Source organism: Archocentrus centrarchus, chromosome 1, assembly GCF_007364275.1.
Source record: "Archocentrus centrarchus isolate MPI-CPG fArcCen1 chromosome 1, fArcCen1, whole genome shotgun sequence".
NCBI lineage: Eukaryota > Metazoa > Chordata > Actinopteri > Cichliformes > Cichlidae > Archocentrus > Archocentrus centrarchus.
This window is the reverse complement of record NC_044346.1, coordinates 23,237,087-23,261,252: the sequence shown is the minus strand read 5'-3', so window position 1 is coordinate 23,261,252 and position 24,166 is coordinate 23,237,087. Positions and strand designations below refer to the sequence as shown.

The 24,166-nt window shown below is 41.0% G+C and overlaps 1 protein-coding gene across 5 annotated transcripts in view; it reads left to right on the top strand.

Annotated features, from left to right (window-relative positions):
- atf7ip (activating transcription factor 7 interacting protein) overlaps nucleotides 1–19,693 on the top strand; it is a 40,832-nt gene extending 21,139 nt beyond the window's left edge. For 2 of the 5 annotated variants that reach the window (XM_030729367.1, XM_030729359.1), the window contains exons 2-13: nucleotides 1,821–1,873; nucleotides 2,778–3,299; nucleotides 3,412–3,859; nucleotides 4,740–4,921; nucleotides 5,061–5,198; nucleotides 5,309–5,380; nucleotides 5,541–5,605; nucleotides 7,253–7,317; nucleotides 13,964–14,099; nucleotides 14,311–14,388; nucleotides 14,673–15,824; nucleotides 15,908–16,408. In XM_030729367.1, coding sequence (XP_030585227.1) covers nucleotides 2,784–3,299; nucleotides 3,412–3,859; nucleotides 4,740–4,921; nucleotides 5,061–5,198; nucleotides 5,309–5,380; nucleotides 5,541–5,605; nucleotides 7,253–7,317; nucleotides 13,964–14,099; nucleotides 14,311–14,388; nucleotides 14,673–15,824; nucleotides 15,908–16,334 — 3,279 coding nt within the window. In that variant the 5' untranslated portion in view covers nucleotides 1,821–1,873; nucleotides 2,778–2,783 and the 3' untranslated portion in view covers nucleotides 16,335–16,408. Of the gene's footprint in view, nucleotides 1–1,820; nucleotides 1,874–2,777; nucleotides 3,300–3,411; nucleotides 3,860–4,739; nucleotides 4,922–5,060; nucleotides 5,199–5,308; nucleotides 5,381–5,540; nucleotides 5,606–7,252; nucleotides 7,318–13,963; nucleotides 14,100–14,310; nucleotides 14,389–14,672; nucleotides 15,825–15,907; nucleotides 16,409–17,204; nucleotides 17,883–17,970; nucleotides 18,073–18,179; nucleotides 18,258–18,418; nucleotides 18,502–18,768 lie in introns of those variants that run through there. The other 3 variants (XM_030729394.1, XM_030729385.1, XM_030729377.1) reach the window with 3 other exon arrangements.
- The last annotated feature ends 4,473 nt before the right edge of the window (nucleotides 19,694–24,166 follow it).

The window sequence follows — 24,166 nt, the reverse complement described above, 5'->3', positions numbered from 1 at the left end:
CAACTATATAAAAAAATAGATTGAACTTTTGTACACAAAACAGTGCTTTTTACAGTGTGAACAGTTATACAGACCATAAAATATGATTAATAATAAAATCTGACTAAATCAGCTCTGTATTTTTTCCGCTTGTATTATAGGAATATAAAGTTTGGCTCTGAAGGTCATTTTACTAACATGAGCAAATGATTGAGGTGACTTTTGCTTTAATCAACATTTTCCTTACACATTCTACATTTCGTTCAAATTGTTCCAGCTTGCTGAAGCGTCAGGCTGAATAGAAAACTCTTGCTTAGCAGAGTTGTGCTGCAACCTGATACATCTGAATGAGGATCCTTGTCAGCTAGCTACTGAGAGCTCGGCCTGACATCAAACAGCAGATCCAGCGGCCATTTTGAGTTCCTGCACTAAATCTAGGCACAGTAAATGAGGCCGTAGGATGGGGGAGGGGGATATTCAGCTCTGCGCAGTGTGCAGTAACACTGGAATGTGAAGTAAACCAATAATCGGGCTTGCAGTTTTCACTGCTCCACATATTTATTTGTGTATGCTGACTTTTTTATGGAGCCTTCTTTTTTTTTTTTTTTTTTTCCAGGTCAGATTTTTAGGCAGTTTAGTGAAATGCCTTCTCACTTATTTTTAGAACAATAGGAAGGAAAACCGCAGGAAACACGCATACTCATGTGAAAACTGAGTAGGGAAGACCTAAGATATTGAGCGCGTGCGCCAGCATCTCATTGTGCTGCTCAGCTTTACAATTTCAGCTATATACTCTGTCCACATCAGTTTTTGTGTTTTTCCATATACATGTGGCAGCCTGCTAAGCTGCAAAATACACAAGGCTAAATGAGATGTTATTGGAGGTTGAGGCTGTTTTTCCTCAGTTCTCTCTGCTGCATGTGAGCACTGCAGTAGCAGTAAGGCTAACCAAGTTTACAGTGTGAAACTGACACAGCTTATTGCTCCCTCCAGATCTGATTTTAAAGGTTTCTTGAGTAATAACCAGTTCATGTGTTGTTTTTGCACTGAAACCAATATACAGACTTGGCTATTTGTAGTTCCTACCATTTGAATGTCTAAGGTTTTTTTTGTTTGTTTGTTTCGTCGTCTTCTGTTTGCCACCAGAAGTGGCAATCTAATCTCAGCAATATAGTGTCATGCAGGGAACTGGGGGGGAGAAAAGGAAAAACTGTCACTAGCTGCATTTTTTTCCCCTCACACTGGCTTAAATATGTAGTGTTAAACTGATTTTCATGAAAGCCCCCTTTCTGCAGTTTGACACCTTTTTCTGTCCAATATTCTGGCAAATCACTAACCTGTTTTGAGTCCTTTTCTTCTTTACTTTTTTGTGTGCCTTCCCTAACATGTCACAACTGTAATGTGTTCTCTAAAGCTGACAGTCTTGCTAGCAAATAGCTGATTGATTACCCAATATATAATTTTGATATATTACATTATTGCATTACTTTTGAATTCATTTTTGTATTAATACGTTACTGGATTTAGAAAGAATGGCATCATTTCTATCCCAAAAAAATTCCAAATAAAGGAAGCCTCATATTTGACCAACATGAGTAAGAGAAAGCTGGTCAGTACTGATCATTTTACATTGGAGAAAGAAATTTAAGAGGTCTGAATCTGATCAATATTCTTATCAATATAAGGGAAGATGCATATAAATAATCTAGTAATTGAAATAATTGCACTTTCAGTTTGATGCAATTTGTGTTGACCTGCAAATATAGTTCCTTTTGAAGCCAAAGGGGCAGTTACAGCTCAAGCTTCTAATTTACTAAAAATGCTTTTCATTTGTCCCTCAGGTTGTCGACAAATCCTGTATTAAATCCATGACAAGGGACCCCTTGGCTTGAAGGTGAGTTAAATACTTTGTCCCTGCTGCTTACTATCATAACACATTCCCACTTTTTGCTAATGAGTACAAAAGAAATTTACTCCAGCTAAAGAGTCTCCTGCAGCACACGCTTTAAATACATTTTTACTTTTGACTCCCATTAAAGAAGTTTAAATCAACACATGGTTGCATGCATATAAAATAAGTAGACATGAAATAAATCCTTGTAAAATGTGACAACTAGCCTCAACAGTAAATTGTGCACAACAATCAACTATATACGGAAAGTCCTTCATGTTTTGCATAACCCCTTTGCTGCTGCCAGCACAGTCTGAATGGGTCCGTTCTGATTTGCTGAGGAGTGAACCAATAGGAGGATGGGGGGATGGGAGGAAGGTTGGCCTGCTGCTGCTGTTAACTCGTGCCATTTCTGTTCTCAGGATTGGGGCTTAGGTAAACATGAAATCCATAGTTGATCAGAAAAAATGAGGTAAAGGGGATTTGCAGAAGCAGTTTTAGCTTTTATATAATGAAAAAAGGTTTCCTGACTTACTGAGCTGCATCTTGACTTTAGTCACTATAGGACAGATGAAGCAATGTGTAATCAGATAGGTGAGTCTGATTTGGCTTGGATGCTGAGTTAAATTTGTAGTAAGGAAACAGGCTGCTGGGGAACCGACCAATTTGGTGCACACACATCTGTGAAAGAATAACCTTCTAGAAAGAACAAACAAGAATGCCAAAGAGCTCTGCAGTGACCTCTAGTGTTTTCTCTCAAATGGTGCTGCTATTACAATGCAGTGCGTAAAGATCAGGATCAGGAGAAGCTCATTAGCGGAAGAGACTGTTCAATTAACTTTTGCAGCTCTGTTCTGTTCTCATCTTTCCCTTTTAATGCATCTAATTTCTCCTTGTTACTCCACAGGCAGCAATGGAAGTTATTGTAACAGAAGAGAAGAAGAAGATTTTCCGCGCCAGGAAAACCATGAAGATCAGTGATCGACAGCAGCTGGAAAGCCTCCATAGTACTTTGCTGACAGTGGCTCCAGGGTTGTCCAACCCATCTCCACCTCCTCTGATGAATGGCACGCATAAAGAGGATGGACAAAAAGTGGGTGACAAAGAGCAAAACAACATCCTGGACTTGAACACTCCCCAAACTACACCACCCGTCTCCCCAACGTCTCTGAGCTCTCCCGCACCGTCCCTGACCCTAAATTTGTCACCTTCCCCTCCCTCTTCAAGTCCAAAAGCATCTGAAGAAAACACTGCTCCCAGATCACCAATGGATCCTCTAAACTTTGAACTGAAAAAGGTAGAGGAGGATGAGAAGAAAGATGGTACACCATCATCGTCATTAAGTGAGCCTGTGACAGCAGCTAGAACAGACTGTAAGGGACAACAGGAAAAAGACATTGAGGTGATCCCAGCTGAGGAAAAGAAGGAGGTGAATACTTGGAAACATTAATAAAACTATCAGATATGTTCATATTTATTCTATGAAATTGTACGAGTTTATACTGGATTTAATTTGGTTATCTATTTTAAATCTTCCTCAGGAGGAACACACTGTAGCACAGGACCCAGCTGTGGATTTGGCAGTGGACTCTGTGAAAGGTTCGGTTACACCTGTGCTACCTGCAGGATCTGACTTCACAGAACCAATGGAAACGGATAGTGACACTACAAAGGAAACGGACCCTCAGGCTCCTGTAGCCAAAGTACCAGATGAAAAGCTGTCTTCTCCCAGAGGTCCCACTTCAGACTCTTCCTCTTCTTCTCCCTCTCATTCAGCTTCTTCTTGTACGGATCGAAAACAATCAGTGGAAATCAAAGATGAGGACATAAAAGAAGAGGAGACTCACAAAGCAGATGTGAAGAAAGGCTCAGCATGTGAGGAAAAGATGGAGGTAGACTCGGTGAAAGTGGAACCTAAAAAGGAAAAAACTGAGGTGGGACAAACTGCAAAGCCATCTCGACCATCGTCCACTCCACCATCTGACACAGGTATGAGATGGTGGACATTGTTACAAAAGAACGCAATTATGCACTGTGTGATATGTTAATAAGATAATTTAACACAGTAATCATATCATAAATATCCCAAATTTTTAAGTTTGCAAGATTTCAAATCAGAATGTGTAATGGGTCTGGTTTCTGTTGTTGGTATCCTAATAATACTTTATGTTGGGATAAATCATCTTTCCCTGATCCTGAGGGGGAATATTTTTTGCTTGAAAAAGTATCACAGCAGATATATCATTTGAACATTATTTTACTGCAATTAAGTTCCTGGAAAATATTACAATTTGACACATGGAACTTTTTCATAGTTCTTTTAATGATTGGAGGAAGTTGTTCCGTTTTGTGTGTGACTCCAGGAGTAGCAGAAGATCACAGTTAGTACTCTATATTTGGTGGTGTTTTTAATTCAGGGTAGAGACTCTCCCAGCACAAGAGGACCCTTTGTAAGTGTACAGGGATTGGTTCAGACCTAAGTTCATATGCTGATTGGTCAAACAAACAGGAGAAAAAAACCCACCAGGTGTAAACATTGGGAAAATGTTAGCCATGTAAACTCTTAATGTTAGCTTTTAAAAAATGGAACAAGAACAGGGTCACAGAGTAATGAACCACTGGTCAAGTCCAGACTTTACTGAGCCTATATGTATACTAACTAACCGCTGACCAGCTTTTACATGACTTCAGTGTTCATACTGGCAATGTAAATGCAAACAGAAAAAAACCCTTAAAGGTGTAGTTATCTGGAGGGCCCCAGTTGGTAGTCACTGAAAGGGAGACCCAACAAATGTTTCTCTGAAAGTAACTGTTGTGTACTTGTTCAGTGTAAAGTTCATTTAAAATATTTTGGTGTTTGTTTCCTAAGCAGTGAAAGAAGAGAGAAGCTCAACCTCGGGACTAAAACGCACTTTATCAGAGGGCTCTGAAAAAGATGGTCAAACTGTAAAAATAGAGGGGAAGAGGCCCAAGATGGAGCGTGAGGAGCTAGAGGCCCAGCTGGAACTTAAAATTACCACAAAAGCTGGCAGTCATCATAAACTCGGAAAGGTTTGTATTCAAATATTCATCTGTGCTTTACTATAATTATAATTTTGACTGAGCCAGCTGAACTCTGCTTAGATACTGAAAATTTCTTTTTACTAATTTACTTAACATTTCGTCCCTTTCGCCGGATTCTTTTTGTCAGATTGTGCAGCAATTAGTGGAGGAGCGATTGAAGGTGTTGGAGCTGACCATTTTTGACAAACATTTTCAAGAGTTGAAGGATAGAGTAGACAAAATTGACTGTGCCACTAAACACCAAGCCGCCATTAACACACTTCAAGTGAGTACATGGTTACATTATTGTGAAATCCATTTTTCCATAAGAACACATTCAGCATTCTATTTATTTTGCAAGGCCTTAATCTGATATCTGTTTGCTGTCTCTTTTAGGCCAAAATTGCCAGACTATCAAAAAAGTTTGGAGAGGCAAATCAGGCATCAGAGAACAAAAGGAAACAGGAGGTAAGTTTTTTTTTTTTTTTTTTTTTTTTTTTTTTTTTTTTTTTTTAATTTCTACATTATTTTTAAAAAAGATTTTCCTTTAAACTTGTTAAAATCTTTACATCTGGTATGCAAGTGATCTTGTCCTAAAATGCATTGAAACCTTGTTTGTTTTCTGTAGGCGCTTGCTGCTGTTGCTGCTGCTGCCAAAACTGCAGCTGTTACAAACAACCCTCAAGCTCAGCGGTAAGTGTCCAGGACTAAAGAACTTCTCATTTTCAGTCTAGATCCCTGTCAGCTGTACTGTGTTTGTTAAGTCTTAAATTTAACAATCAAGTCTCAAGGGCTTTTTGGAAGATATTTTAATCCCTTCAGTGCAAGCTCACACCCTTTTCAGTCCACTTGTGTCTCATTTTGAGGTTTCTAAACTGACAGCATCGATGTATTTTAAACATGTAAACTTTGAATCATACAGCAGTCTGTGCACGATGATATTTTGTGTGAATATAATTTTGCTTTTGTATGAACGTGACAATACCGGACTAAAGCAAGTACTTAGTACACATGAAACCGTTACACTGTGAATAGTTGACATTGTCCCGGGTTGCTAACTGTAATCACTAGATTACAAACAAACGGACAGAATTTCAGTCCTTACATCCTCTAAATCCATACTTTTTTGGAAACAAGAATCCATGTCCCTTGTTCGGTTTGTCAGGATCATCTTTTTGAAAGTCTTAATTTTGCTCCAAATATTTCTAAAGACTTGTTTGGAATAAACAAACACATGCCCCAGTGTGTGTTTTGCACCTGCAAAGTAACCCTATGTGGGTCCAGGTCCTGAGTCTTGTGACGTTCTACAATGTGAAGCCTGAGCGTATCTTCAGGCAGTGCAGAGTGTAGTTAAAACTGCACCTCTCCTCCCAACAGCGTGCTCCGTCGACAGACAATAGAGCCGCAGCCTAAGGTGCCCAGAGAGGGATTGGTGCCCTCTGTTGTTAAGACTCCAGCACTGTCTGTCAAGATGGAGGGAGAAGACGAGGAAATGGAGGAGGAAGAGGAAGCAGATATGTCACGCCATGTTGCCATGGCAAGAAAGCTGGCAGAGTACAATGAAGGGAAATGCAGAGGAGACATTAAACTACGCACGATTCCCTCGCACTTGGAAAACGTGCTCTACCACAACTGCAAGAGAAGCTCAGGGAACCCCAGGCCTGACCGCTACGCCTCTTACATTTTCCGCTACTTAGTGCCGTATGAGGTCTACTGTGACTGGGTCGCCAAGGTCAACTACGTTGGATTATTGGGCAAAGAGGCACTGCCCATAAACTTGAGGAGGGCGATGAGGATGTACATTGAGCGCCGATTCCCTGTGCTGTCTTGTGAGAAGTGGAGAGAAATTCGAGATGTTATCAATGAAATACTGCGAGTAAAGAGAAGACCGGAGTTTTTTCGAGAGTATGAGGAAAGAACTACCGCGTCATTTTGATGCTTAAATGCTACAGGACCTGAAGCATACTGGGACAATTGTCATTATTCGTGATAGACAAAATGTTTCTATATTTTCTAAATATCACCCTCCAGTTACTTAGATCCTTGTAAGTGTTCAAAAAAAAAGTATGTTGAAAAGGATATTAATCTCTGCAGACTTGTACAGACCTTGTGAATTTGGCGCCATGCTTGAAGAAAGTGAACTACAATTAAATACTGATAAATGCTTTTCTGAAAACTTGGACACGCTTTAAGTTTGAGTTGCAGGCCTACCACAAAGATGACTGTATTACATGGAATAAAACTAAATGTCAGCACCTTACCTCATTCAGTCTTCATCCTGTAAAGGACATAAACAGCTTCAAAGTGTCAACTCTAAGTATCAGCAATCTTTCTAAACAGGCCGGGCTGGACTTCCATGGAGGTAAAGCAGACACCCACAACTGTTTCTTCATCCAGCACAGCTGGTAAGTAACAGATTTTTTTGTTTTGCTTTGTTTTGTTTATGGTAGGTGTTGTGTACGTTTTGCTTCATTTTGTTTTGACAGATTGGATAGCGCCCCCTTGTGGGGATTTTGAATCTTGGTCTTTTCTCTTTATGCGGATTTGCATGTTGTTTATTCTTTGTGTTTTCTCTAAGTCTGACCACTGCTGGATATTTGGAACCTATTTTGGGTTTCAGGCATTAAAATAAATTCCTATATTTGCTAAATAATAAATGAAAACTTGATCCAGTGCAAGCTGTGACAGGTAAAGCTATAATGTCACGAGTCAGCCAGAACAATGCAGTCATTTCAGAGATTCAAGATTGATTCTTCAGATAATAGTCGAAATGTTGCATTCTTGCTCATGTTTAAACAAGGGGTATGTTAGGCTTGTGCCCTTTTCTGGCAATAGAAAGGTACTTTTGGCTGCTCCCTTATTCACAAGGGGTTGCCACATCGAGTAGCTCCACGCAGTTGATTTCTTTAGGCCAGATGCCCTTCGTGACACAACTTCAGTAAATGTTACTAACAGGAGTTTCCAATGTAGCCAATCACAGGTAGGCTTTCATTATTATGAATATAATCATGACCATAACTTACTAAGTGTTTTTACTGTAGCCAGTCACAAATAAGCTTTTGGGATTATGATTTTTCAGCACCATAATTTGAGTCAGTCACACAAACACCATGCAAATGTGTCTATCAAGCCTCTGGCTGCTCCTTAACGATTATTCCTGTTTGAGCTGAAGAGCAGGGTTTCCGCGAGGTGGTAAAAGGTAGTAAATTAAATGAGCTCAAATTAAGGTTATTAAGGTAGTAAAAGGTAACAAACAGAATTTGACTTGGTAGTAAATTTTTCATCACCCCTTCAATATATTTTGACTCTTCCATTGATGCAGACTTTTTGTTTTAACTTCGTTTAACTATAAAATCTGTATAAAAATATAACTACTCAGCAGGACCTGAGCTGATGTTGATAGACTCGATTGGTTCCGCTGTCCAATCTGCTGTGCGCATGCGCAGTGTTGCAACCGCCTAATATGTTGAGACTAGCGAGTCATTTTGCGCCTCGCCGTGGGAAAATCTAAGTTTTCACAACTTTGGCTTGATGACCCGGCATTCAAAGACTGGCTTAACCCTCTGGAGTCCACGGACGCGTCGGCGTGTCAAAATGACATCGCCGATTTGAGATGATGTAGCATCAGGGCGCTGCTGCCCTGAGTTGCCATTTCAACATGATTCGAAAGTGCAGACTTCAAACTATGTACCAATTTTTAAATTATGTTGATAGGCCAAGTAAAACCAGAGTTATTCCTAATAATTTATGCCATGCTTTTTCCTGTATATTGTCCTCACCATCAATGCGCGTTTTGTCCAGAAATAAATGGCGAAAACGTGAGTTTCGCTAACAGGAAGTGCTTGCTAATAAAAACAAAACAAAATAATTCCCGACAACCCCTTTCCTATTAGTGGAAAAATGCACTATATCAACCAATCAGAAAATTATGATGTAACACGATGCACTTGGGTGCATTTGGCTGCTGGGGAACAGGTGAAAAAGTGGTAAAAGTGACAACATTACTGGGAAGTTTTGCCTGTGATGGGCCCCTCAGTCTTGTGCAGGACATGAACTGTTTTTTGAGGTGGCATAAATAATTTGTCTAGCATCTTAATGTGGGTCCTGATTGCTCTGCAAATAGTCATACAGAAAAATGCCTGAGGCCTTTCCTGTATTTTAATGTGAATAGTTGTATATAACTTGACTATATTTTTACGCAAGTTTTGAAGATTTATAACTTATATTTGCATTTTAAGTTGTAAAAATAATTCGTTAAGCATGTTTGTGATTTTTAACTTTTTTCTACTCGGATTTTATGTTTTTATTAAATCATACAATTAATGTGTTCAATTCAATTTTATTTATATAGCGCCAAATCACAGCAAACAGTCACCTCAAGGCGCTTTGTATTGTGGGTAAATACCCTACAATAATACAGAGAAAACCGTCAAAACGACCCCCTATGAGCAAGTACTTGGCGACAGTGGGAAGGAAAAACTCCCTTTTAACAGGAAGAAACCTCCAGCAGAACCAGGCTCAGGGAGGGGCAGTCATCTGCTGCGACCAGTTGGGCTGAGGGGAGAGAGACAGGACAGAAGACCTGCTGTGGAAGAGAGCCAGAGATTAATAATAATTAATGATTAAATGCAGAGTGGAGTATAAACAAAGTAAATAAGGTGAATGAAAAGAAACCGTGCATTATGGGAACTCCCCAGCAGCCTTGGCCTATAGCAGCATAACTAAGGGATGGTTCAGGGTCACCTGATCCAGCCCTAACAATAAGCTTAATCAAAAAGGGAAGTTTTAAGCCTAATCTTAAAAATAGAAAAGGTGTCTGTCTCCCGAACCCAAGCTGGGAGCTGGTTCCACAGAAGAGGGGCCTGAAAGCTGAAGGCTCTGCCTCCCATTCTACTCTTATGTATCCTAGGAACCACAAGTAAGCCAGCAGTCTGAGAGCCAAGTGCTCTTTTGAGGTGATATGGTACTATAAGGTCTTTAAGATAAGATGGGACCTGATTATTCAAGACCTTGTATGTACAAGACCCGTAATACAGTATGTCAAAATGAAAGAATATCTATACAGTCACACACATGAGGTCGTGCTGAAAAAAATGATCCCAAACAAGGCAAGGTAAACAGTTTCTAAGGTCAACTATAAAGCTAAAAAAAAAAGTAGTCAAAAATGTCCAAATATATTCCAGACCCCAGAGGTTAAGCTGGTCATGGGGAATTATCGAGAGGCGTTTTGTAAAGTATGCAGAAAAAATATAAATTTGACCTAGAACGGTGCAATGGCGATCAAATTACACCGAGCATCCACCATTCACAAGTAGTGGATTCGCGCATGCGGGGAGTAGATCTCGGTTTCGTTTTTTGGTGCTACACAAAGCACTGTCTGTGTAGATTCTCAGTCATCCAGGTCATAGTAGTCTCTGGAGCTTGAAAAAGGCGACTGGACTTCTTTTTGTTTCTTGAAGACGTTTCACCTCTCATCCGAAAGGCTTCTTCAGTTCTCAACCAAATGGTGGAGAGACCCAGGTATTTAAACCCCTGTGGGCGTAATCCGCCAAACACAAGATCAGCGATGTAGTGTATGCTGTTCAGTGCAGTGAAGAGTGCTCGGACCTCTACATTGGTGAAACCAAACAGCCTCTTCACAAACGAATGGCACAACATAGAAGAGCCACCTCGACAGGACAAGATTCAGCAGTACATCTGCATCTGAAGGAAAAAGGGCACTCTTTTGAGGATGCCAATGTTCACATTTTGGACAGGGAAAACAGATGGTTTGAAAGAGGAGTGAAAGAAGCCATCTATGTCCACTGTGAACAACCATCATTGAACAGAGGAGGTGGATTACGTCACCAACTTTCCCCCGCTTACAGTGCTGTCCTGAGCTCCCTTCCCAGACGTCTCAACCCCCATTCCCCCCTTTGTTCCAGTGACCTCAATAGGCCACAGGAAACAATGGAGCGGAGTCCTAAATTGGTTTCAACTGAAACCACTGATTAAATATGACCCACGCCCCCTTCACACCTGGGCACATGTGTTCACGCACATGATCAATAGAGGGTCATAACCACCTCCAGGGGATTACGCCCACAGGGGTTTAAATACCTGGGTCTCTCCACCATTTGGTTGAGAACTGAAGAAGCCTTTCGGATGAGAGGTGAAACGTCTTCAAGAAACAAAAAGAAGTCCAGTCGCCTTTTTCAAGCTCCAGAGACTACACAAAGCACTGCAACTGCAACCTTATTTTTACAACCTTTACTGTCATACCTCAGCAGCAAAGCAGTATTCCAATATTCTATTGGAAAATAAATCATCGGCTTGTGAAACTTGAATTTCATTGCATTTTGTTTATATTCTTAAAAAAAACAAATTTCCTTCTTGAAATGCATTTGGATTATTAATGTGTATGAGGTCTTAGTCAAGACAAAGTCATAGTTACACCTTCAAGTAAGTGGGATAAAGTTTTGTTTTAGGTGAGAGATGGGCTATCATCTTACATGGCTTAGTGCCGTGAATCCACCGCTACCCCAAAAAAGGCTGCTGCTCAATTTTGTGCTGGTAGTAAAAATATTGTAGAGGTAGTAAAATAGGTAGTAAAAGGTAGTAAATTGAACTCTAGGATTCCTGTATTAACCCTGGAAGAGACATCTCAGCTGCCAGAGGGAACTGTTTAGCGTTTTTGAAGAATAAGTATATGTGTGTGTGTGTGTGTGTGTATACATATCATCCCCTTAGAATTATAAGGTTCTATCTATATTCTGACCAGTTTTGAGATATTAAGCTTTAAAGTTTTTGCACTCTGTATAGCAAAAATTACGCATGGAGTAGGTATTGTTCACACATGATTATGAAACACACCCTAAATGTATTCTAAATCAGTAATATCAAAATCCTATTAAATGTGCAATTTTTTTTTTTTTTTTTAAACAAGTGAAATGCAGATAGAACCTTATAACTTGTTTTTTGTTTGGAATTATAAGGTTCTATCTGCAAAATGTGACAACTACTAGATTTTCAGGTAATGAAAAATAATTAACTTATAGTAAGTTTTAAAACATAAAATTATAGATACAACAGAGTGTCCACAAGCATGGTTAAATCAAATTTAATGAATTCTGTGACTTTTTTAGTTTCTTCTTTAATGGCAAACTGTTTTTACGCACACATTTCCCTTTAAAAGAACTAGAAGAAGACAAGACTTGACAAAGTTTCAACATTGAATGTTTCAATGCTCCAGCATCTCCATCCATCCTCTTCCACTTATCCTGTTCGGGGGGGGGGGCTATCCCAGTTGACACAGGGCGAGAGGTAGGGTAGGTAGGGTCGCCAGCCTGTCGCAGGGCTTACAGAGAGACAGACAACCACTCACACTCACATTCACACCTATGGGCAATTTAGAGTGACCAAACTTAAACCCAGTAACTGCAAGCCTTGGACTGTGGGAGGAAACCCATGCAGACACAGGGAGAACATGCAAACTCCACACAGAGAGGCCCGGGCCAAGGTGGAATCGAACTCAGACCTAGATACTGCACAACATCTATTAAACAATTTTAAAATTGTATAATTAAAAAAAACAAAAAAACCCCACCAAACATTTCATTAAACTCATGTTGGCAGACTGAGACACCCCCCCCCTTCATCCTTTATTATTCTCAAATTTTCTTAACATAACTCAACATAGAATTATGTGAAAACAAACAAGTAAAAATAAAATTTTAAATTAAAAAGTGAAATAAAATAGACATTTGATAAAAATTTAAAAGGGGTATAAATAAACTCAAATTTCAATAAAAACAACTTCTGGATATTTTTGCCTCAATGATTTTTTTTTTAGCCCAGATCTTTTTAAATTTTACAAGCTGCAATCTACCTGGAAAAAGTCATTCTTTCCATTTTTTAAAATACAGAATAAACATTTAGACTCCGAGTCCATGTCCACTGAGTACAAAAATCCAGATAAAAACTCATCCCACTTAAAAGGCAGACTTTTAGACTTGGATTGTCAATCAAAATAAAAATAGACAGAGCTCACTCACATGGTACCACTGAATATATTAAAATCTTACACTCGTTCTTCAATCAATAATATTTTATACATGAGGTAACTTGTATTACAACCTTTGACTATTCTCAATATTACCAATTACATGTTTTTTGTTTTTTGTTAGCATTGACCACAGACAAATAATACAAAACTAGTGTTAACCCTTTAACAATCCTGGGCCCGTATCCGAGCCATCCCGCAGCGTCTCTGACTCTACAGCCACACATCTCTGTCCCTGGTTGGCCCCCACACACGCAACACATCAAAAGAAAGTTACGGGTCTCGGCTTTCCAACCATATACGCCATTCCCAGGCACAACAATCACAGCATTTACACCACAGGGTATTTTTAACTAATACCCGAAACAAGAAATTTGATGTTCCCTACCTTTGAAGGCTGCTTGGAGTCCAAATATTGATAATTCCCCACAAATTTGGCATCATTCTGTTAATAACAGTCCAGTGAATATAATCCAATACATCCATGAGGTCCAAAACACATCCATGAGGTCCAACAGAGCCTAAACTTTTCTTGGAAAAAAGTAAATACACTTTTTTGCCGACTTTATCTGATGTAGAAGATGGTATTTACTTCTAAAATGAATGGTCTTGGTTCAAAATGGCTGCCCGGAGTCTTAGGCTTTGATTGACACCTAACTTGGCCAACTTGGACGCTATGGGGGCTGTCTGTAGCGAGCAACAGCCAATGAGCGTCATAGACTAGCAAAAGTTCACACCCAACTCTGAGCCCTGCAGATACGACCTATCAGCTCACAGAATAAAAATGATCCTACAGACATTTAGCCAGTGAAGTTTTGAACATGCCAATATGTAGTTTGTGTGGGTGTGTTGTTTTGTAAACTATAGGAGCGTGCGTAAGAGAATTTAGTCATTACAGGATTTCTGTGCGCGTATGCGTAAAAGTAATTTTATGTGCACCATTGCTGTTTTGACGGGTTTTTAGTTTAAAACAATGCCAAAACACAAAGAAAAAAAGTACACTCTTGCAGTTGCGGTGGAGGAGTGTACCAGACGGGACAGTGACTTCTCCGATGATGATGTATCTGAAGTGGACAGTAACATTTCCGATGTAGATTCTGTCGCGGAGGACATGTTTTTGGAAGGCAAAGATGCCATTCTTGATAGGTAAGTGTCATTTCACAGTATGTTAGACAAGTGAAACATTTTGAAAAAATAATGTATGTATGTGCACTATCTGTGTGTGTGTGTGTGTATGCGTATGTATTGCACATATGTTTATTTGTGTTCATGTAATAGATACTGTAAAGAAAGAACATGCATATTATTGCTATGATGGGTTGTAGCCAAATAATAGTAATATTATTTTTACAAACAGACAAAGTGAAGAGTTATTAGATCCTGCATGGGAACCAGACACCAGAACTGCAGAAGTGCCTGAAGACACAGATGATGAGTAAGTGATTGCTTATTGATTATTACTTGTTACTTATTACTTGAATGTAACATAGCTATTTTTTTTTCTTTTTTGACCATATAGACAAAAACGTTGTGAATCAAATTGTGTATAGTGAGGTCTGACTTTTCTCACCTGTGCGGGATTGTATGTGTGCCTTTGTGTCTAAAGAGTACAAGTAGTTTTTCTAACCTTTGGGGGATGGTCTGTGTATGTGCCTTGTATCTAAAGTGTGTATAGATACAATTACTATAATGTATATTTCTTGTATTTCACTTTCACAGGCAAACATCAGAGTCAGAACCTGATGCAGTCCCATGCCAAGCCAGGGGTACCCAGGCATCAAAGAGAGCCAGGAGAGGAGCCATTACAACTGCTGCAACTGGGCAGAGGTGGTATGATGTTCAGACTCCTGACATCACACCCACCCAGCCCACCTTCTGCCCCTTACGAAATCCTGGAAGCCAGCTCATTTCTACAGCAGATTACAGTGCTCTGGACCTCTTTCAGTTGTTTTTCACAAAGACAGTGTTACAGACTATAGTGGACAACACTAATGAGCACGGGAGAGCTCACTTCAACAAACCCTATGAGCCGTGGACAGACATCACCCTACCAGACATGTTTTTATACCTGTCCATTGTCATTTGTATGGGCTTTGTAAAAGCCCCTGAACTAACTGATTATTGGAGAACAAGCAGTCTGTACAGTTTCCCCTTTACCAAGAAGACTATCACAATGAAGAAGTTCCTCACCATCTCCAGGGCTCTTCACCTCAGCAGTGCGGCTGAAGATGATGCTAATGAAAGAAAAAGGGGCACACGTAAATTTGACTGCCTGGGCAAGATCAAGCCTCTGTATACAGAAATAAGAGAAGCTTGCAAGAGAAGCTACCACCCTGACCAGCACATCTCAGTGCTCGAACAGTACATCGAGAGCAAGCCTACTCGTGGGGGCTTCAAGCTCTTTGTTCTAGCAGAATCCAAGACAGGGTACACCTGGGACTATTTTGTTTATGAGGGGAAGAGCACTGGCAAAGGACTAAGCTATGACCCAGTGATGAAGCTTGTAAACCCATCTATGCTCGGCACGGGCTACAAGCTATACTTAGATCATTTCCACACAAGTCCCACCCTCTTTCTTGATCTTTACCAGCGGAAGATCTGGGCCTGTGGCAAAGTGAGGATCAATAGAATCGGTTACCCCAAGACAAAAATCAACGCCCTGGACTCCAAATCTCTCCGTGGCACCATTCGGTGGCTTCGTGAAGATCCCCTGCTCTTTGTGCAATGGCGTGACACCCAAGATGCCTTCTTCTGCTCCACCATCCACACTGCCCATGGGACAGAGATGGGCAAGCGCAAGATAAAGGACAGGGAAGGACACTGGAGTTCCAAGAACATCCTGATTCCACCAGCTGTGAAAGACTACAACCAGTATGGATCATACAGTATGAGTTTATAGGCTTTCAAATGTAATTTGTATGATTCTAATTTTATTTTGTGTTCTTGTTTTTTAGACACATGGTTGGACTTGATTTATCTGATCAGCTGATCGGATACTATGACATCCTCCACAAAATGAAAAAATGGTACAAGAGATTCTTTTTTCATGCTGTGGACATCGCCATTGTGAATGCCTTCATCCTGTACCAAGCCCAATGCAAAGTCAAAGGACAGGTGCCGACGCATCAAAAAGCATTCAGGGAGACACTGGCTGTGGAGCTTTTAAGCGTGGGCACTCAGCAAAGCACCCCACAGCAAGAGCACCTGGAATCACACCATCGCCTTGTACATATTGCTGATTCCGGGGAGAAAACCTCTGGAAGGCTGAAGTGCAGGAAATGCCATGCAAAAACTCCAGTCAAGTGTGCAACATGCAACATGCCCTTGTGTTTTGTTGCAAACCGTGACTGCTACAATAACTGGCACAGAGAAAACATGTAAAATAATGGTGTACCAATAAATATGTAAATAGTTGAAAATGTTTGTGTGTTTATTAAAATGTTTGTTGACTAGAACACTGGTTTGGGCTACTTTTTATAATGCAAAAACAAAAGTTAAAAAAAAAAAAAAAGTGCATGATCAGCTGTGTGATCTAAAATTATAAAAAGTTCAGAATTTTCCTGCCATTAATAATTCTGTGTGTTGTCAACTCATTTTTGAAATCCTCAACCTTCGGACGTCTTGTAAACAGCCCCAGCTTCCATTTTCTCTTGTGTTTCCTCTGCTCCTGTGCTTGGCATTGTGCCGGGCACCAGTATTACAAAAAAAAAAGAAGTAACCTGATTGGCTCTCTTGTGAACATTTCAAATGCCTATTGGCTTACATATAGAACTTGATAATACTAAGTTAAAGCTTGATTTTGCAGACAGAACCTTTTTGTTTTGTCAATAAAATGGCCAAAGTTGTATATAATTGAAAATAAAATCTTACATATTGTTAAGTGATCAGAGAATAAGAATATGACAATAAGTCAATTTCGTCAAAAATGTCAGATAGAACCTTATAATTCTAAGGGGACAATATGTAGAATAAGAAGTAATATAATTATAATCTGAAATTTATTGACCATAGCTAACCTTACTTTTTGTTTTCCAGAAGATGTGTGGAAAAGTAATTGATTGAATTTGTCGGCATGTTGGATTTTGCATTAGATGTTTCAAAATGTTTTGTCCATTCAAGGATGCAGTGGGTTTTTACATATACTGGCAAAGAACAAATGACAGACAAGCTATCTTGATCGACTGAATAAAGTTGTACCCTGTGCAGGTATTTCAAAGTCTCGTAACACGAGCTGTCTTTCTTTTTCCACAGTAGTTTCAGTTCCCACCGCAGCCTGTGCAGCAGTTTCAACCTCTGCCGCAGCTTCGGCTCCAACTTCCTCTTCCTCAACTGCCATGGTTCAACAGGCCCCTATCCTGCAGCTGATCACCTCCAACTCTAATCCCGCCTCCACCTTGGCCACTGGCAGTACCACCCAGAGTCAAACAGGGACACTCCTGCTGAAGACGGCCCCCGGAAGCGGCATGGTGGCTACAGGCCAGCCGCTCCTCATCCAGCTGCCTTTATCAGTGAACGGCCAGGCAGGAACACTGGTCAACATTCCCGTCTCCTCTTTGTCTGCAGCCAGCTCACTCAACAAGGCCAAAACAACTGCTTCTACCGCCACGTTTATACTCAAGCCTGCACCTGCCACTACCACGGTGACAGCCACTGCACCAGCTGCTGCCACTGTCCCAGCCCTCCATGGCTCCAGTGGCCAGATGTCCTCTGGCCAGATCTCTCTTGCTCGTGCTGTGTACCAAGGGGGTGCTGGGGGAATAACTACACCCAATGCTGGGGTATCTGTGACCACGGCCAGGACACCAGCTCAGTCTGTTTCTGTAGTCGGGGCTATGTCTTCAGTCTCTTCACCTGCAACTTCTGGGCCAGCAGCAACTGGATCCACTGCTCCAGGACCTCCACAGGGGATGTCTCTGACATCAAAGACGGGTGAGAATTACAAAAGAACTGTGAGGCAACGCTGACAATTCTTTTTCGTTAACTTGGCTATAAATTAATATTGCTTTGTATTTCTCAGACAACCAAGTTACAGGAACCGCTGCATCAAAAGCAGCTGCACCAGCGACACGACCCAAAGGCTCTGTCATCGATCTCACTGAGGACGATGATGATGTGCAAGGTGAGACAAGCTGCACTCTTTTTGTTTTAGTTTGTTTTTACCCACCATGCTATGTTATTGCCACGTGTATTTCTTTAGGCTAATTATTTTATGTTTGTGTTTTTCAGTGACTGGAGTGAAGAATGCTACTGTTACAACTCCGTCACCGAGCCCTCGAACCAACCCAGTCATCAGCATTCCCAACAGTAAGATCACCAAATTACGCTAAACAAATGATTTTATGTATGAGTGTGACAAAATACATAATTAATACTTAATCATTTGAGCTGATGCCTAGTAAACGTGTACATGTGCTTCAGTTCCAAATTATACATGTACTCTTACTGTGTCATGGCTTTGTCCTCAGATACGGGAGCGAGAGCATCCCCTATAAGCAATCAGAACATCTCCAGTAATCCTCAGTTGACAGTACATCATCGACCCCCAGTGGTGAGGATTTAGAACTGCATTCAAAATATTTAACACACATGCACTTAAGTACTTTCCTGTTCTATAACTTATAATTTAAAGTCCTGAGTAATTGTTATTTGCACATGATTTGCTGGCACTAGTTTTGTAAAGCTATTATTAGTTCTTCTCAGATTGTTTCCTGTTAAAGCGGCAGCAGTTAGCTGTTTCAGGAATTATCCATGAAAAACGTTTTTGCTGTAACTAAGAGAAAAGAACAAGCTGTGACACCACTTTCCTCTTTTGCAGGATACGGCATTAAAATCTCGCAGTGTAACCACTACTACGCCAACTCGCGGGTCCAGCATGGCACTTCCCCCGCTCCCTTCTGCACCTGCACCACCACGCTTACCCCCAGAGGCTGAACGGACCTCACCTCCTCAACAACCTCAGCTAAAGCTGGTGCAGAGTCAGACCGGTATAGTGCTGTCTTGGTGTGTTGGAGAAGTCGATCGGACCTGTGCAGCTGTAGAAAGCTATCACCTTTATGCCTTTCATCAAGACAACTCTAACAGCAATGCATCTCAGCAGCACTGGAAGAAGATTGGGGAGGTGAAAGCCCTTCCACTACCTATGGCTTGTACGCTGACCCAGTTCCAGTCTGGTTCCACGTACCACTTTGCTGTTCGAGCCAAAGATGTATATGGGCGCTTTGGCTCCTTCTGCGAACCTCAGTGCACAAATGTCATCAGTTCCAGTTCTAGCTGAATGATTACAGAAAAGGAACAGCGTTTTGCCTTTGACAGTTTATGACTTCTTTCACTAGTTTTTGTGTTAGGAACTCAAACATTGTGCGCTGGACACAAACAATATCTGTAAATGTCTTTCCATATAAAAACTTGGCAACTAACTGACTTGGAGAATTCAAGCAGCAAATGGTTGGTTGGTCTGGCTCATTATATGTTATGTATTTTTTGTGACTTAAGCTGTTGTGTATATAATTGAAAAAGTTGCCCCTCCTGCCAGGTCAGGTATTTGTGTTGTTCACTCCTGTTATTCAGACCCAGAACCCCCCATGCCCCTCTTTTTTCTTGACAGGATTTTTTTTTTTGTTTTCATGTAAACTTAATTGCACAGAAATGTATAAATGTGTGGTAGAAATGGAATGATAACTTTTGTAAGTTTTGTCTGGCAACCAGACTTTCACAAGCATAATAAAAAGGTTTTATTAAAATCAGTAGCACATTAAATATTTTGTATTCAACTCCTTAGCTCTTTGTTGCAGCTAGGCCTCAGTCACACAGGCCTAGATTCAGGAACCATTCAGGAACCCCGTAACAGCCTCCAGTCACTAGGGAAAAATGTGTAACAGTTGGTGAGTGGTTCCTGAAGATGTGCACTATAAATGGTGTCAAATGACTCAATGAAAGTGTGATCATCGCAACATCAGAAGATCAAATATATTTGAATACATTATCAGGAATGCATCAAAATAATTATTACAATTCTTAAATGGGTGGAACCACTTGAAATCTAGGACAAGGTTGGATGGATGGTTTAACGATGGGTCATTAAGCCATCCACATATCCATCTTTTCTTAAACAATCCCAGTAGGATAGGTCACCAGTTCACTACAGAACTAAGATTAACATAGGGGAACCGATAGCCTGACCTCAACACTTACAGTCTGTTTGGAATTGCCAGTTAAACATTCAAAAGCCTGTCTCTGGACTGTAAGAAACCATATGAAGGACATGCAGGTTCTACACAGAAATGCCTCAGCTGACCAGGAGATCTGACCTGAGAATCTTGTTGCTGTAAGCCGATGGTGCTAACTACTGCACAAATGTGCTGCCCATGCTATCTGCACAGCCCCATTAAAACCAAATCAGAAACTGAGGCCCTGTTTACATGAGAATGATCCAGTGGAAACTGTTATTCCGTTTTCTTTTTTCAAAAAGTAATGTGTTCAGATGGAAACATTTTAAAAACAATCTCCGTTCACACAGAAACACAAGACGTTGAAAACAACGTAGTTGCCATTGCCAGGCCACAAGCTGGTGGTGTGGGGATAGAAGTCACAACCATAGTGCGCATGTGCATCTACCCCCTGCTTTGAAAAAGTGGCATTTTCATTGTTTACACGGAGACCCAAGCATTTCAAAAAGACTCCTTTCTGGAACCCATTTTCAAAAAGAATCATTTTCATGGACTGGAAATGCAGTTGTCGTGTAAACGGGAAGCCGAAACACATCAAAACTGTCCCAGCTTTGATGGTACAGAGGAAGAACCTGACAGGTCATGGGGCACTGCTCTGATTGTTGAGGGACAGGGGAACTAAGTTTACAAAGAGTACAACAGACCAAGCTCATTGCAATAAGGTAGAATCAGCAGTGAAACAAGGCAGATAAGAAAAGTGGCCGACTGCAAGTGGTTACAAGTTCATCTTGAGGATTATCACTGGTGATAAGCTGAACCTCTATCAACAACCGAGACCAACAGTCTTCAGTGCAAGAGCCATATGTTCACACTGCAGCCTGAATTGTCCCAAACCAGATTTTTTTGCCCTCATGCGACCTGTATCTGATCTTTTCATGACAGTCTGAACAACAGAGATCCAATTTCTTCAAATGCAACCCAGGTCACTTGGATATGTAGTTCTAAATCAGATACGTATCCAATCTTTTCAAATACGACCTGTGTCTGTACGGCCAGATCGCATTCATCCGACCTGCACCTCAGTGATACTCGACAAATGTCAGTATTCTGCATACTGTTACGCGGAAGCGGGAAGGAAACAAACTTACTTCTGTGAACACTGAGCACACTCGCTACGTGTGACGTCATCGTGTCCTCTACTGCACATGCGAGACACTTTTAGGTTCGTTTGCAGTTCACACACAGATCACATAAAAGTCGCATATATTTGGAAATGTGAACGACCACGCAAAAAAAAAATCAGATTTTACAAAAATTCAGAATTGGGTCACTTCAGGCTGCAGTGTGAACTTAGCCCAGGTCTGAAGGCGGTGCATCAACAGAAGAAACCGTCTCTGAATCTCTCTAGATTCTAACATCCTGAATGGTCTGGGGGAGAAAATTTGGAACAATCAACCTGAACTGTGGCATTTTCCAATGGTGGAGTAGTTTTCTGCCCACTAACCAACAGACCAGTCCTCCCTATTCACCAGACCTGAGTCTCAGTGACTTCTTCCTTTTCCTCAAAATGAAATTCAGGTTTGAGGGTCACTTGATAACAGAGGGTCACTGTTTTGATACAGCAAGTATTACAAATGGTCAAGTCCATCCAAGAAACAAAATGCAAGTAGCAGGATTGCTTGATGTGACATAGCACTACTCAAGAAGACTATACTGAAGGGGATAAATTGACATTGGAGCTTTGCGGAGTCTTCTAAATGGTCTGTACCAGCCAGTATAGGACCTTTTAGTTGCATAAGCCATGTCATCATCATAACTGACTTTCCAGGGTGAGGGGTACCAGCTGGCATGGAATCCCTTAATTAGACCCCAGCTTAATGGTGTCTTTGGTTCTTCCAAGTCATAGAGGCCCAAACTCTTTATGGTCCAACATTTCATGGTTGTTTGTGCCAGATGGCCTGGTCTGACTAATTCAGAAACTGCTCATCTCCTGGGATTTTCCCACACAGCCATCTCTAAGGTTTACAGAGAATAATCCAGAAACGAGGAAATATTCGGTGAGCAGCAGTTCACTGGGAGAAAATGCCATGTTGATGTCTGAGGAGAATGGTGGGACTTCTTTGAGCTGATAGTAAAGCAGCAGTGACCACTCTTGTCACTAATAACAGGGAACTGAAACTATAGTTCACAGGGGGTCATCAAAATTGGACAAGAGAAAAGTGAAAAAATGTTGCCTCGTCTGATGATTCTCAATTTCTGCTGCCACATTCAGATGGTAGGGTCAGAATTTGGCCAAACAACATGAAAGCACAGATTCATCCTATCTTGTATCAATGATTCAGGTTGCTGCTGGTGGTGTAATGGTGTGTGTGGGGGGGATATTTTCTTGGCACACTTAGGACCCCTTAGAACCAACTGAGAATTCAATTCCATCCATCCATCCATCCATCCATCCATCCATCCATCCATCCATCCATCTTCTGCTTATCTGGGGCCAGATAAGCATAAGCAGAGAACCCAGACTTCCCTCTCCCCAGCCACCTCCTCACACAAGAGGCACCCAGAAGGCATCCTAGTCAGATGCCCGAACCACCTCAACTGACTCCTTTTGATGTGGAGGAGTAGTGGTTCTAATCTGAGCCCCTCCTGGATGGCGGCACTCTTCCCCCATCTCTAAGGGAGAGACCCTTTTGAGGAAGCTCATTTCAGCCACTTGTATTTGTGATCTTGTTGTTTCAGTCACTGCCCAAAGCTCGCGACCATAGGTGAGGGTGGGGTCGTGGATTGACCGGTAAGTTGACAGCTTCACTTTTATTCTCAGGTCTCTCTTTACCACAATGGACCAGTGCAGCATTCGCATCACTGCAGCCGCAGCCCAAATCCGTCTGTCTCCTTCTCCCTTCTCCCCTCACTCATGAACAAGACCCTGGGATACTTAAACTCCTCCACTTGGGGCAGCAACTTGTCCCAGACCCAGAGTGGACACTTCACCGTTTTCCAGCTGAGGACCATGGCCTCAGACTTAGGCTCTGTTTTCAGGTTAAAATTATCAACTTTTGGTGTGTTTTGGCAGTTCGTTTACGTGATGACAGCATTTCGAGTCCCTGAAAACAGGTTCCAAAGTGGAGCATTAACTGCAAAAAGGTGCAGGGAATAGGAGGATAAAATCATAAAAGCACAATCTACAGTACAGAGAAGACAGAAGGTAAGAGCATGCAACAATGGCATTAGAGTATGCAGATGACTGATGGAAACTTCAAGTGAGCTTCCATGGACAGTCAAACGAAACAAAACAAAAAGATAAAGAGAATGAAAGTTTCCCTTTAGTAGGACTAAAATACAGAATGTCTGCAACCTGGAATTGATTGCTTCAGAAAATTAGGGCAGACAGAACATTACACAAGGAGTTTACCGCTTTCAGAAATGTGAAGGTAAAAAGTGAGCTCACACATAGGCGTCTTTAATTCGCCAGCAGTGTAATGAATTGAAGAGAAGACATTGCGACTTCTAGCTGGCTCTTTCCAGATTCTGGCATCATTCTACTTTTATGCAGTTGAGTTTTTTCCTAAAGTACACATCTGAATAACTCTTAACATGAATGTAAGAACTTCACATTAATGCTGTGACCTTTGCACTGATGTCTGTAGTCTTTATTGCAGCAGTCAGTGTTGCTGCTCAAAACAATATTTTATGGACAAATTGTGCTGTAATATATGTAATATCAACCTAGCTACAATAAGTAATAATATAAAATGCACAGTGAACTCAGTTCATGCTGCCTGTTCATGGCTGACCTGCAGTGCTTTTAGTTGCCACAGAGTGGAGCCCTACAGCCTTCAAAATCAAGAACTACTGCTAATACTATTACTACTACTGTTGTTACTACAATTATGACTATATCAACCCACCAAACTTGATTATTATTGTTGTTTTTGTTGTGCATATATATGTGCTCAGAGTTTCTAATGTGCAGAGGACTTTGAGCTTGGCCCTCTGAATTTGCTGATTCAGAAAATTCACCTTGTTATCCTGTATTTTATTCAAAGA